The following is a 15447-nucleotide window of genomic DNA, read 5'->3' on the forward strand; positions in this document are numbered from 1 at the left end:
TATGAGAGTTCCTGTCACTTCACATAATTAACAATACAGGGTATCATCACTCTATTTGGTTTTAGCCATCCTGGTGTGTGTGTCTTAAGATCACATTGCAAATTTAATTTGCATTTTCCCAGATTGTACCTGGTTGAACACCTTTTTATGCTTTGATTAGCCAAGTTGATATCCTCTGTTGTAAACTGTCTGTCCAAGTGGTTCGTCTATCTTTTTTGAGAAATTAGGTTGTCTTTTCCTCTTTACATTGGAGGAGTTTTCATAGATTTCGGATATGAGAACTTTGTTCACTTTATTGCAACTATCTTCTTCCACTCTGTGGCTTGTTTTTTATTCTTTTAATGTCTTTTAATAAAGAGAAGTTCTTATTTTTAATGTAGTCTTACTTATAAATTTTTTCTTTAAAACTAACATTTTGTATTTTCTTATTTTAAAAAAAATCTTCCATTGCCCCAAACCATGATGGTGTTTTTCTAGAAATTCATTGTTTTGATTTTCATATTTAGGTCTACAATTCACTTGAAATTATTTGTATAAATAGTGTGATACAGGGGTCAAGTTCCATTTTATTCTATATTACATCCAATTGTTGATTACCATTTATTGAAAAAAATTGCAGTTTCCCTACTTCTCTGTAGTGTCAATATCATCAAGATCAAGTGTCTTCTTGCATGCATCTATTGGGTTGTCGGAAAAGCCATGACGCATTTTTGCAACAAAAAACATAGAAAAAAATATGTCATGACTTTTCCAACAACCCAATATTTCTGGGCCTTCAATTCTACTCCATTGTCTCTTCTCACACCAGCACTAGACCGCTAAATTACTATAGCTTTTGAATAAATCTTGAAATTTGGTGGCACAAGTCCTCTCCTCTAGTTCTTTGTTAAGAGTCTAGACTATTTTTCAATCTTTGAATTTTCATACCAATGTTTGCATACCAATTTGCATACCAATATAGTCAACATATCAAATTCTGCAAAAACTAAAATCTTGAGATTTTGATTGTCTTCTTCCTCAAAACAAAGGAAAGGCACTCAATAGTTCAGTCTTTAGTGTGTTACTACTGTAGGTTTTAAAAAATTGAGTTTTTAAAATAAGATTACAGACATTTCCTTCCATTCCTAGTTTTAAGAGTTTAATTTATTTTTTAAATAATGAATTCCCAGTACAAGTCTTCTAAGTGACTTTTCAATATCTATTGAGGTTAAGTATATTATTTTTCATCTTTAATTTGTTAATTCAAGATAAAATAATGAATTATTAATGTGAAACAATTTTGCATTGTTTCATATAAGCCCAAAGTCATCACAATGTATCATCCTTTATGAAGTTATTAAAATCAATTTCCTAATAATTTGCTTAGAAATTTTCATCTGTGTTTATTAATGAGATTGGCCTGGAATTTTCCTTTGTAATAATGTTCTTTTGGGTAGGACTGTGGTTGACAAATTTTGTCATTTTTAGTTTGTCATAGCTTCACTGGTTATAAAATTAGCAGTTTCTTTTCAGTATACAACCTCCATTATTTCTGTTAAAAATTCAAGCAGTTTTGTTACCTTAATCTGTGTATTAATGTACTATCAGTATTTACTTACTGTAGCTTTATAATACACTTTAATATATACTAGAAAGGATTTCTCTTTATTTCTTCGATTTAATTATTTCTTTGCTACCTCTTTCCAGCATTTTTTGACATGAATTTCAGAAATGTTTTGTCAAGTTTCAGGACATTCAGTGAAATTTAATTGGTATTATATTAAACATATATTATTCTGGGAAAAACTAACCTGTTTTTGATATCAAGAGTTCCCATTTAGGAACATGATAAGAAATTTCACTAAAATTCATCTTCTTTAAGGTCCAGGCTTAAAATATTGTAGTATCTTTAAGTAGGCAGGCATTTTGAATTTCCTGTTCATTTTATTCCTTAATATTTTGTAATTTTATTACAATTATGAATGTCATTTTTCCCAATTACATAACATATGATTATTTCAGGCACATACAAATGCTGTTAACTTTGAAAGTTTACTTTGTATTGGAATAATACATATAATACTGAAAATTTCTAGTGATTATAGTATTTTAGAGAATATTCTTAAAATTTCGAAGTATATATCCAAAGATTATATAAGCTAATTATATGTTTACCTTTCTCTTCCAAGGCCTACATCTCCTGTCTCTCTATTTTCTAAACACATTGGCTAGAATTTTCAAAGACAGAAGGGGGAATAAATTTAATTAAGAGAGGTAGTAACAGGTATACTTATCTTTTCTGGGTGTTTATGAAATCCACTGGAGTATTCACATGGTGAGTGATAGGTAGACAAAGATCCTCTATTATGGACATTATTATTTCCTTGAATGTTTACAAGACCTTTTCTTATAAAAACATATAAAGTCTTTAAACAGATTTCATCTCTATTTGTTGCTTTATAAGCTTTCTCATTTCTGTCTTTTATATTTGAGTTTTTCCACATTTGGGGAATTAAATTTGCTGGAGAGTTCCCTGTCATCTTTTTTTATTCTTCCCTGCCCTGCACACTTCTACCCCAGAACTAACTAACTCTGGAACTTATCATTTAATAAATTCATTATTTTTTTACTTTTATCTTTGTTATTTTCTTCCATGGGGTTATTTAGTTGACCTTTTTAGTGAGTTAAATAATTAATTTATGTATTTTAATCATTTCTATACTAATTATTAATAATAATGATATTTAAAGATAAAACTGTTTTGAGTTCAACATTGGTCACATTCCATGAAATCTGATATATTTCATTGCCTTTATTTTCTAAATAATCTGTAACTGTGGCTTTGGATTAAATCTAACCATCAAAGCAAATAATTGGAAGGTAAAATTGTTGTTACTTAATTTTTAAAATTCGTGAATTTTATTTTTGTGGGGTTTATCATTGTTTTGACTTTAGTTGCAAATTTCTAGACTTACTGCATTATGATTGCACCATGTGGTCTGTATAATTTCCTCTTTTGAGACTCTAACTTTTTCATAGATGTTTATGAGTGTGATTTAGTCAATATATTATTCTTGTTATATTACTTATTTGATCCTTATTTGACTAACAAATTTGTCAAAGCTGGAGTATGTTAAAATCTCCCACTATAATTAAAATAATCATATAATTTTACTACATTCTTTTTGTATATCTGAGAGTTTCAGCTATATATATTCTGATGCACTGCTATTTGACACACAATTTTTTTTNGTTTGTCATGAACTCTCCCCTGGCTTTATGTTACCATTCTTCCTTTGTCTCCCTGTGTTCACTTTACCTATTTTGTTTTTGTTTTTAATCATTCTGTTCTATGTGAACATCCTCCACAAATTTATCTGGAATAAGGTGAGGCATATACACATCGCCCGAGTAGATCTATAAACTGACCCTTTTGTTTTTGTACACACGTGTACCCCTGGCAGGAGAGTTTTCAAAGCACCTCCTGTGACTTATTAGACAATATACAGAACTTGTGTGCTTTAACCAGGCCAGCTGATGACTTCATAAAACTCTGAGTTAGACTCAGGTAACTATTATTCATGTAGAAAGCCTGGCTAATCTATGAAATAAATACTTCATCATGAGAAAAACACAATTTCTCCCTTGTCCTCATTTGTGTTTGCTGTCCATTACTCCGCATGTTTCCAAATGACTGGAAACTATCCTTCCGGGAAGCAAATCTAAAAACAGTACCTGCAACTCATCTTCCAGTCTCATCACCAGCTCACTGTTAAAGCCAACACTGCAAAGGGTTTTATAGGATAGTTCTCAGAGACTGAGCTGTCGAGAATTTAATCACAAAGTATTCATAGACTTTTCTAGATTTAGAGGAAAATAAAAAAAAAAGGACCACTAGTGGACCATAAGTTCCATTTCCAAATCCTCAGCCCACTGGTTCTGAATTTGGGCTGCAGCCCAAGTTCAGCTGCGGGTGGGGTTCCCTGAGTCACTCATCTGCTCAGCTCCCCCAGCTCAGGGTGACTCACTATTCCTTTTTTCTCTTCCTGCTAAACTTGACCTCACTACCAGATAGTTTCACCACGCACTCACCACTCACGCTCCTGGGAGCTGCAGTGAGTCAGGGAGTGACAAATGTCAAGGTGACAGAGTTCCAGGAATACCACCTAAGTCGATGTAGTCCCCTGTCAGTCAAAGCAGAAAGCAGATGAACCAGTCACATCTATGTGACAGAAAAGACAAGTGTGGACACACTGAAGTCTCATCTCAACTAGGCGCAAGCCAGGTCTCAGGCACGGACAGTAAGCTAGCACAGAGCAGCCTCTGCAGGGACCACAGCCCCCAGTAGAAACCCTACATCCAGCTGACTGTCCCCAGCACTCGAGGCTCCTCAGGCTGCCCTGGGCACACAAAACCAGAATTCCACAACTGAATTTTGTCATCAGGAAAAAAAAAATGTTTGTTGCTTTCTTTGTTGCTCAGGAGCTGCCAAATTAGAATTCTAAAATTTAACACAGAATAAAGTCCAAGTTAGGACATCTGTTTTATCAAACATGGGGCAATAATTCTTACCGTGTTTTTTATATGGAAAGTAGGCACTTAGTGTACACAAAGCCCTTCTGTGTAACAGGGACTCATGCAACACGTTTGACACCCATTTTCCCCATGTTCTTGTGCTTTTAGCATTGTATTATAATTCTCTGAACTGGAAAGTTATAAATTTGTGCATCTTTATGCATATGAGCTGCACAGAACTGCTCTCAGTCTCGTATTCATTTTTCCCATCTAGTTAGGGTACTGTAAAGATTTATTAATTTTTCAAGGCCTTAATAGATCACATGCATTCTGAGACAATATACTGGGGTGCCAAAAAAATGTCTACACATTTTAAGCGATGTTATCTATGTATTACTTTTCGAAGTTGAATTGAATTATGGTAGCAATGTGTAGGGTGACGTTCACTCAAAAGATGGCGCTAATCAAATGATTGCTAGCATCATCATGCGACAGGCAGAACAGTCAAAGAAAATGGCAGAAGCACGGTTGTCATTCACAGTGTGCAAGGCCATTTTGAAGTGGTATTTGAAATTCGAGAACGTTGTGAAAGTTCGACAACAATGGAGGTGTGAGTATGCAACAGAACCTCCAACTCGCCTAACAATTGCATCATTTGTGATAAGTTTCAGACGCATGGTACCGTGTGAAGAAATTGAAACGGTATGCACAGCAATACAAGTGGACACTTTAGTTAACATTCCTCAAGCAGTAGTTCGCCATAATCAGAAGTGTCTGGACGCTTATGGTAACCACTTCGAGCAGCTCTTATAATTGCAGAAATCAAACATGACTTGTATTCATCTTTTGTTATTAGTATATATTGAATATTGCAATTTTAATACAGTTTTTTCCTTTCTTAAAATGTGTATACATATTTTTGGCACCCTCTGTTNATATATATATATGTATCCAGAAGAGTTGACAAAGAATTTTTAACAGGCTAAAATGTTAACATTTATTAAATGTTAAGTTTAATAAAAGTTGCATGGACAGAGGCCTACGTAGGCTGGACGGAAGACTTCATGGAGGACGGAGACTGGGCCATAAAGGAGTTTGGTTAGGAGTACGTGAACAGGCAGGAAGGTCCTCCAACTACAGGGGCCCATCTCTCGCAATGGACCACCATGTATGGCGCCAGACCCCTTTGCCAAGACTGCAAGCCCAGCTGAATAATGACTACCTCCACAGTATTACAGGCCCAAACACACCTGTACCTATCCAGCATTGGACTTTCCAGAGATCCAAATAACTCATCCACAACATTCTGCTTGGTGACTTGAGCCATAGCCAAAGTATGCTGACCAGGTTTAGGGACAGCAGATGTCATATCACTTCTTATGTCTCCCATGCCTCCACTGCATCAACAAGGAAACAGCTTTACACCAAACCAACTTGAGGACTGATTAATCTTAGGGTGCCTTTCTCAGTGTCATCCTCAGGAACCACCCAGAGGGCAAGCCTCACCATTTGCCTGCCCTGTCAGAAGCTCACGTTCTCATGCTAATTGCCATTTCTCCCACCTCACAGGAAGAACTCTGTCTCCAACCTCTCTCCCTTTCTTCAGGAAGCTCCTCTCTACAGAGTGACTTCTTGGATAGTTGAGTTCATTGTATTCATTCAAACCTTTAAGACCTGCCCTTTGCTAGAAGTGTGAGGCGCCTGGCCATGCAGGGATAAGACGCCAGCCCTAACATCTGGTACCTCACAATCATTATAATAGAGAAGACTAACATGCAAACCCCAAATTTATAAATAAAGATTTGATTGCCCAAGTTTTGAGCTGTCCCCTTAATGAGCCAGTTGCAATTCAGCATAAGACCTCATTCTCTGCCACTGTGTTAACAAATCGATTTTGAAAGGTGAAATTTGATAACGCCAGAACAAGCATTTGCTTACTTACAATGTGAACTACAACTTTCTAGAAATCTTGCATTTGTCTATAAACACCCTATATGGGAAACTAAATTACAACTGGACAAACTGCATACCGAATAAAATGGGAATTACTAAGAGCCAAATGGGTGAAGGCATCAGACATTGGTAATGTGATGTTGTCTTCTTCAGAGTAGCAACAAACAAAAAGCTTAAATCTTTGGGCTGTGGAAACCTCTTCCCTGGATGGCCTTGGATAAACACAATCTTTGGGTCTTTCTTTGTTTCTATTGTTGACTAGTCCCCAGCTTAATCATAAAAAATCATAAAACATCTGAANCAACCAAAATTTAGCAATCACCTTAGTCCCACACTCCTCATATACATTTGGGTGGGAGGTGGAAAAGTTATAAAAAGGAAACTAGAAAAATGAAAAAACATATGTTCTTGATGATGACTATAATATTTGCACATTCTACAAACTCTTTAAGTTCATTATGTCCCAAACAAAAGTCATCATCAGCTAGATAATGTACCACCTTCCACTGATCACACATATCTAAAATCTGAAATTCATTCTAGGCAACAGTTTTTCCCTCACCCTTTTCAAAATATAAATCACCAAGTCAAACCCATTTTTCCTCATAACATTTCTCAGTCTGTGCCTCTTTCTTCACTCCTAAACACTTCGTTTTCTACTCTCTACCCTTCCCCTAGGCATTCTCATATATATCCATCTCTTCAATTGCCATCTAAAGTCCAATGACTGGGTAGGAGTAAGTTGTATCTTCATATCTTTCTCTAGGCTCCAGACCCACATAGACCACAGCCTACTCGATATCTCCACTTGAGCATCTTAAAAGCACCAAGTACTCAGCATAGCCAAGACCAAACTCATGATCTTACTCCTAAATTTTCCTCCAAAGTTATCTTATTTCATTGAATGGTATCACTGTCCAGTCAGCTGCATATGCCCAAAGGCCTCGCTTCCTTGACCTTGCCACATCCCTCACCCCATATTCAATCCAACACTAAGACCTGTGGGTTTTACCTCCTAAAATGCCTCAAATCCATCTGCATCGCTCTGCCTTCAGTGCCTCCATGTTGTCTGTGCCTACCTGATGTCTCACCTGCATTTCTGTCTACTAACTGCCACTCGTGTCTCTGTGGCATTATTCTGTGCACAGCAGCCTCCATGAGCTTTCAGAAATGAAAGTCATGTCATGATACTCTCCTGCTCTCCACCCTTCTGGCTGCTTACCATTGTTCTTAGAATAAAGTCCATACTCCCACTTTGGATTGCATGTTTCTACTTAATCTCGGCCCCTGATTACTTCTCCAACTTCATCACCTACCATGATCTCCCTCACTCAGCATCGTTCCAGCCAACCTGTCTGCTTTCCATCCTTTAGACATACCATTGTCTGTCTCATTATAGGGCCTTCACTTTGGCTGCATCCTCAGTCTCAAAAACTCTCACCCATTCCATCACTCAGTTGATGCTTCCTGACCACAAGCATCACTATCCTCAGGAAGCTTTCCCTGACCAAACTGTCTTTGCAATAGGTCTTTGTTTCTCTGATCTCATATTTCCCTTTCCTTCACTGCATGAATCTCCTTGATAATTACTCATTAGTAGATTATTTGACTTATCTCTGCCTTCTTCCCTACTCAGACTTCAAAGCTCCNCTGTTTCACATATTTCTGTTCCTTTCTCTCTTTCTTCTGCTTCTGGTATTCCCATTACATGTATGTTCACTTTTTGAGGTTGTATCACAGTCATTGGCTATTTTGTTCTTTTTTTTTTTTTCCCAGTCTTTCTCCTCTTTGCTTTTCAGTTTTGGAGGTTTGTTTTTAGATATCCTCAAGCTCAGAGATTCTTTCCTCAGCCATGTCCAGTCTAGTAATAAGCCCATCGGAGGCATTCTTCCATGTCTGCTATAACTACTCCCTGTGGTTTGGCTCAAAACAGGAATTGAAAGCAAGCATCTCAATCAATGTCACCCTCGACAGGTCCTGTGCAATGGAGTGCTGTCCTAACTGCATGAGGCAAAATGGGCCGAATCTCTTACAATTTAAACCTACCAGTGAATTCCATCACTACAACTGCATATTGCTCTGTGGAAAAGCCAAGCATCTGAGCAGACTCTAGGAGTTGGCTGTGCAGCCCCGAGAAGTCAAACACAACAGCGCATGTCATCATCATCAGAACGAGCAAGTGTTTATTGAGCAACTGCAAATCGCAGCCACTGAACAGATGAACAAGACACAAGACCTAACTGGGAAGACCATTCATAGATGTAGAAGATGTAAAAAGAGCATACGGCTCTATAAGATAAGAAATGGCTGAATGAACAGAAGAGACAGAAAGAAACAAAAAATTCTGCATAGCCTAGAGTTCTTAGTAAAAATTCACAAAGGACATGGATGAAAAGGTGAAAAGAGTTTAGAAAACAATGAGGGGCTGGAAGTGGAGGATAAACCAGCCATGAAGGGGAATAGTTTGAGAAAGGCATGAAACTGGGGGTATGTGTGCTCTGCTCAAGGAGCACATGAATAAAAAAGTTTTGGGGCTTAGGAGCTTTGAGTGGAAATCTCACTGAAAATGTGATTTTTGAGCTCCAGGCCATTCGGAAATTTAAAGCCAACCTAATGAGAATGGGGGAGGGAAGCTAGCCTCTTCTATTCCTTTTTTATGGAAATTTGTTTGATCAACAGACTTGAAGGGGAGTGGTTCTAAGCCTAATGAAAGAGGGTCAAGTCTTGGGCTCTTCTAGTTTTGATCTAAATAAAAGTAGTTAAAATGTGTACAGAACTTTAGAGTTTACACATAGCCTTTTCTCATTCCATGATTCTCACACCAACCACTGCCAACCTGCAGGCCTCTGCTCATCATCCCTGGCCATCCGGTGGAAAATGGTAACACAAGCACACACACACACACACATGCACACTTCCTCAGTCTCCCACATGCTGTCATGAAAGGAAGTTGTGTGAAGGTGGGGATAGGACCTGAGGTCTCCATCAGCACTGCCAGGTGTCTGAATGGGGCTTGATTTTACAGAGGCTCAAAGAGGTGGCATCTATATGGGGGACAGAAAAGTTCTAGACCATGAACAGATTCAGCTTTTTAATAAATCAGGGTCATAGGGCAGGTACTAAAGAGATGACTGATTTGTGTTTAGAGTTGGCAAAAACCTAACCCAGCTACAACTCCTTGTGGAATGCCTTAAATGTCACTAGGCTAGATCACCACTGCATAGGTGAATATTTTTCTATATAAAATTTAATCTCACACACCAGAATTTCTAAAGCAAGAGAATTTTATACATATAGATAGAGAAAATAGGGGGAAAAAGATTTCATAAATCCCTTATTCTTCTAAACTTTTTAGGAAGGAATTAAATTTTCCCATTTAAAAACAGAATAATATTTATCCTTGTATGATAAAGGGTTGGTTAGGTTGGTAGTCTATTCACACCATAGCAGGACCTGCTGAGTAAATGTGGTATTTCTTGTTTTCTAAACTAAAACAAATGTCCTGGTTCATCGCCATCCCTGTCTCAGGCCCTGCCACTAGTGTCTCTTCTCTTGATCTGTTTCTCTTCTTTACCATTGTCGTGGAAGGAAGAAAAGAAGGAAGGAAGGAAGGAAGGAAGGAAGGAAGGAAGGAAGGAAGGAAGGAAGGAAGGAAGGAAGGAAGACAAAAAACCAATATTACAAGTGAATTCTCTCTTGATAGCGTTCCGTGTTCTCTAAGGACACAGGTGCTCCTTGTTGTGCAATGCGCAGACTCAGAAACGAAGAAATTTGGGTAGCAAGAGAATCTCACACCTTCTAAAAACTCAAAATATAAAAATGCTTCTAATTTTTTGGTCATCTTTTTGTTTCTTACTGACTAAGCTTTTGAATAGAAATATATCTTCCTGACTTGTCCTCAAAACGCAGTGGGTTTTCATCACTTTGGAATGACCAATTTGTAATACTGACCAATATAGCAAAAGATCAAGCTGCAGCCATTTTGCTTTTTGCTTTAGCCCACTGGTTTTGAAGGGTCCTATCAGGTCACTGCAAGCCAGCCCTTCATGGCTCTGCCTCTCACAGTCAACTGTGAGGGTCACACTTCTATCCTTGGATTAGGGGTAAGGAAGCTGTGTGATTTCACCAAGGTCTCCCAGCGGGAAAATTCACAGCCTTGATTCAAATCCTAGTCACCACTCCTGGCAGCAGGAAACTTCACAAAACATTCCCCAGATTAGTTCTGTGCAACTGTGTGAGACTGTGTTTTCCAGAAATAGCCTCAGCAATATTTCTAGTCCTATGTTTCAGAACTTTACCATGCCCCACAAAGATGTGGAATCTATTTCCACTCACTTAAAATTGGGCAAGACTCTGTAGCTGCCTTGACAAACAGAATGGGTAGAATGGGGTGTAATTGATACTAAAAATTCAGGATCTTAGTCATAAAATATGGCTTTCACCTGGCTCCTTTTGTTCTTAAAACACTAGCCCTTGGAAGCCAGAAACCATGCTGTGAGAAAGCCCAGCATAGCCACACAGAGAGACTGTTGGGAGGTACCCTTGTGGAGAGTTGCTGAGGTCACCAGCCAGCAGCCAAAATCAAGTGCCAATCCTCCAGCGGAGGCCCCAGACACCATGGAGCTGAGACAGGCCACGCCTACTGTGCCTGTCCACATTCCTGGCCCACAGAATCCACAGGCAAAATAAATGGTTGATTTTTTGCCCTGAAGTTTTGAGGTAATTTGTTTCCCAACCATAGTAACTTGAACAGCAATTGAGGAAATGCCAATGAATAGCAACAAATAATGAAGATTTGGACACCCCACCACCAACAATAACCACTTATTTCATCAAGAAACTTACAGAAGTGTAGACCTACTAGAGAGTTTTCTGAGGAAACTGGGACTATTGGCAGATATAGTTCACCACTATCTAGTAGAGGGTGACAGTTTATCTAGGTTCTGGCTAAATTCCTTTCATTTCCTAAAGAAATTCAACCCTACTTTTGATCTTAAATCATCTGCATTTGCCCTTATTGACTGTTGGCAAAAATACAAAAATGTATTTGCATAAATNCTGCAGTGCCCAAACCTACACTCCTATTAAATAGGAGAAGTAAATACATAATTTCTATTTTATTTAGGTAGATGAAGATTGCGGGGGGGGGGGAGCAGTGAGGTTTATAAAATCAGCTTTAAACATGAGCTGATTTACACAGTCAACTGACGGAAAATACACAGCGATTACTCTCAAGGATGGCGTGGCAAATGACCACTTTCAGTCTCTTGGCCAAGTCTATGTCATCCACCACCTGCTCATGCAAATGGGTTAACGATATCCTTACTCAAAGTGAGAGTCACATTATTTCACCCAGGATCCCAGTTATCCTGTTGCAGAAATGAGCCTAATTGCGAGAAGAGAGCTTGGTCCCAGCCTCCACAGCTCAGGGGCTGTGGGTGGGGGAGGTGAAAGACCCCTGTGGTTCTGTGGGAAAGACAAGCAGAGTCCCCACCATTTGTAAAGTGAAGGAACAGAGAGGTTCCTTTATTGTTTATTCATTTGACATTTTTATACCTCACTTAAAACATACCTTGTCCAGGAAATTCATCCCTGCCAAATATAAATAACTTGTATCCACACTGCATCTCCAGCACTTTGGGCAGAATCTTCAATGCCAGTGTGTCCACATTATGGCTCTGGCTTTTTCTCTGAGGCTTGGGGTATAAGACGTATGCATCATACAGCTTCCCATCTGAAAAAAAAAAAGGGGGGGGGGACAAGCTAATGAAATTATTCCTACCCAATTCTCTTACACTAACAAAGTGAAAATCTGAGTTCCTATCACAATATCCTTTTTGCTTGGGTTCAATGACGTCAGAGTGCCCAGTCAGCTGACTTAGCCCCAGACTAGGTACTAAGCACTGCCACACTCAGCATTTCATTCTTTCAATATTTAAAATAATTCACTCCACTCTTTTCTTGCTTGCATGATTTCTGAAAACTTGAGTGTAATTCATATTTTTGTGTCTCTATATGGAAGGCTTTTTGGGTTTTTTTTTTTTTTGCCTTTGGCTTCTTTTAGGACTCTCCCCTCCCCCCACCTTATCTTTGATTTTCCTGTAGTTTGAAAATGATATGCTTAGTAAGTAGGTGGGGTGTTTTTTTGGTATTTATCTCATTTGGTGTTCTGTGATCTTCCTGGATTTGTGGTTTGGTGTCTGACATTAATCTGGGGAAATTCTCCGTCATTACTGTTTCACATATTTCTGTTCCTTTCTCTCTTTCTTCTGCTTCTGGTATTCCCATTACATGTATGTNTTCATCACCTACCATGATCTCCCTCACTCAGCATCGTTCCAGCCAACCTGTCTGCTTTCCATCCTTTAGACATACCATTGTCTGTCTCATTATAGGGCCTTCACTTTGGCTGCATCTTCAGTCTCAAAAACTCTCACCCATTCCATCACTCAGTTGATGCTTCCTGACCACAAGCATCACTATCCTCAGGAAGCTTTCCCTGACCAAACTGTCTTTGCAATAGGTCCTTGTTTCTCTGATCTCATATTTCCCTTTCCTTCACTGCATGAATCTCCTTGATAATTACTCATTAGTAGATTATTTGACTTATCTCTGCCTTCTTCCCTACTCAGACTTCAAAGCTCCATCAGATCAGTGGTCATGGGCTGTTTTCCTCACCATCATGTTCTCTCTGCTTAGCACAGGTCCTGGCCTTGTTGGGCACACAATGAAGAGTCACTAAGTGACTGCCTGAAGAAAAATCCCTACCACCTCCACCCAAGTTCAGATTATCAGCACTCTCCTGAGATTGCAGCAGCTGCCTAAGTGGTCTGCAGGCCTCCAGACCCTCTTCAACTCCTGCTCAAACCATCTCAAGACTGAGTTTGCCCATCCCAAATGCAGCCTCATTACTCGGCACTTGTACCCATCCCAGGGCTCTTCAGCGGCAGCATGGTAAAGCCTGCATATAACTGGCCCCCTTGACCTTGTTTGACTCTATGGCTTCAGCTTCCACCACGCCTCACCTCGCACTTACATATGCTCTAACAAGATTAATTTTAGATCCAACATAAACTATAATGATAGAAACTGCTACACTTTTCCATATTCTCCTCTCCCTGCCCCTCCTCGCTCTTCTTTATTTCTGTAAATCCTACTCATCCTTTAAAATTCAACTAAGAGGCAATTCCTCTTATAAGCCTCCCAGACCATCTATTTGCTACTCCTGTGGCTATTTCTGACTCTTTTCTTGCTCCCCCAGAAACTGCCTGTAACTCTATGCTTACCACATAACACTAAAATGATCCACTTACGTCTCTGCTCCTCTACTACCACTAGGCTGAGAGCTTCTTAATAGGAGAAACAACGTATGTTTGTTTGTTTTTTGTTTGTTTGTTTTTTTAACTTATCAGGTTCTAACCATTTTTGGCAGATAACAAATAAATGGTTATTGCAATGACATGAAATATAGACTGTTGGACTCAATCACCTCTTGAGGTATTCTTCATTTTTTTCTTTGAAATTTCACCTTTCAAAAAATTCCCTCAGCTCCCCATAAAACCAAAGCATGGGAATAGTCAATCATTGAGTTCATACGTAGATCTGGGACTAATCGAGGCCAGGCACTAGGTTAGGTGTTAGGGATACAATCGTGAACAAGACAAAGCCAGTGTCTACTTTCAGAGTTATCTCAGGTAGCATAAAACCCAAAGCATAAAAATCACAAAATCTAATGCCATTAATTTTCATAATTAAGGGGCTCCAGGTAGGAAGCGGGAGGCCACCCATGCCGAATGCATCCCCTAAGAGAGCCACATCATCAAGAAATCTTTAAGTATCACCCAGGACATGAAGTCGAACAGAAATTAGTGACAAACATGAAGGTCCAAGTCAAAGATATAGTCAGCCTTCAGTTCTTTCCAGTTAGACAAGTAAATATAAAAAACCACCCTCTATTAAAAAACTAAAGTGAAAGGCAACATAGGGAACTCCTTGCTGAATGTGTTTAGAAGAAAAATGCTTGCTTGGGCCCTCGAGGCTTTAGTTCTGGCTGTTTCTGTCACTAACCAACTTGGAAAACTTCAATAAGTCACTTGCTTCCTGGACCTAATTTAGCTCAAGCTTAAAATTAATGGTTTGAGCTAAATTATTTTTATGGTTTCTTCTACCCCTATGAGTCTGCTTTGAAATCTCTAGGTCATATGTTGAAGAATTAAAATCTCATGAGCATTGGGCATCCTGGAACCAATTATAGAGACTTTGAACTCTGCAGTGCCTGAGCCAGGGGAGGTCAAAGCTGGAGTGGCCCACCAGAAGAGTAACACCAGTGAGGGTGGAGGGAAATAGAGTAATATGTCTAATATCCATCACTTACTGAATACCTACACTTAGCCAGGCACCCTAATAGTTACTCTGCATATGTGATCGCACTTAATTTTCATAAATAAACTGAGATCTTTGAGTATTCTGTTTCTTCAGATGAGGAAACAAAACTTCTCATGCCCTTTTGCCTCATTCTTTCTGCTCTGATTCTAATAATGACACGCTTGAGAGCCTGTTAACCTTCTGGAAGATCAAGATCAAGAATCACTTCTCTCAAAGTCAGAGAGCCATCTAATGCAAAGCCAAGAGGAAGTCCAGGCAGTGGGTATGGGCATACTTACTGGTATCCACAGTAATTCTATTTAAAACAGTGTACTCTCTCCCTGCGTGTGTCAGTCTGGCTTGACATGTATAGTTCCCTCTGTCTTCTGCTGAGACATTGTTCACTGAAAGCTTTATTCCCCAGTTAATAAAACGCTCTCCTTTAATCTCTTTACAGTCCTAAATACAAAAAAAAAAAAAAAGAAGTTCAATTTAAAGACTATTTTGGGTATCAGTTACATTCCTACTTAGTACCATCCTATCAACTGTGAGGAGATGCAAGAAATCATCGGGTCCTATACATCAGGTAGTTCATAATCTAACTGAAGAATATGTAGATAGATAGATAGATAGATA

General features: G+C 38.8%; 1 protein-coding gene across 1 annotated transcript in view; it reads right to left on the reverse strand.

Moving 5' to 3' along the window:
• The window catches only part of IL1RL2 (interleukin 1 receptor like 2), a 44228-nt gene that overhangs the window by 11531 nt on the left and 17250 nt on the right, over positions 1 to 15447 (reverse strand). Inside the window, exon 4 of the mRNA XM_019666477.1 lies at positions 12020 to 12181. Within this exon, the coding sequence (XP_019522022.1) occupies positions 12020 to 12181 (162 nt within the window). The remainder of the gene's footprint in view (positions 1 to 12019; positions 12182 to 15447) is intronic.

This window comes from Hipposideros armiger, unplaced genomic scaffold, assembly GCF_001890085.2.
Source record: "Hipposideros armiger isolate ML-2016 unplaced genomic scaffold, ASM189008v1 scaffold_472, whole genome shotgun sequence".
Classification (NCBI taxonomy): domain Eukaryota; kingdom Metazoa; phylum Chordata; class Mammalia; order Chiroptera; family Hipposideridae; genus Hipposideros; species Hipposideros armiger.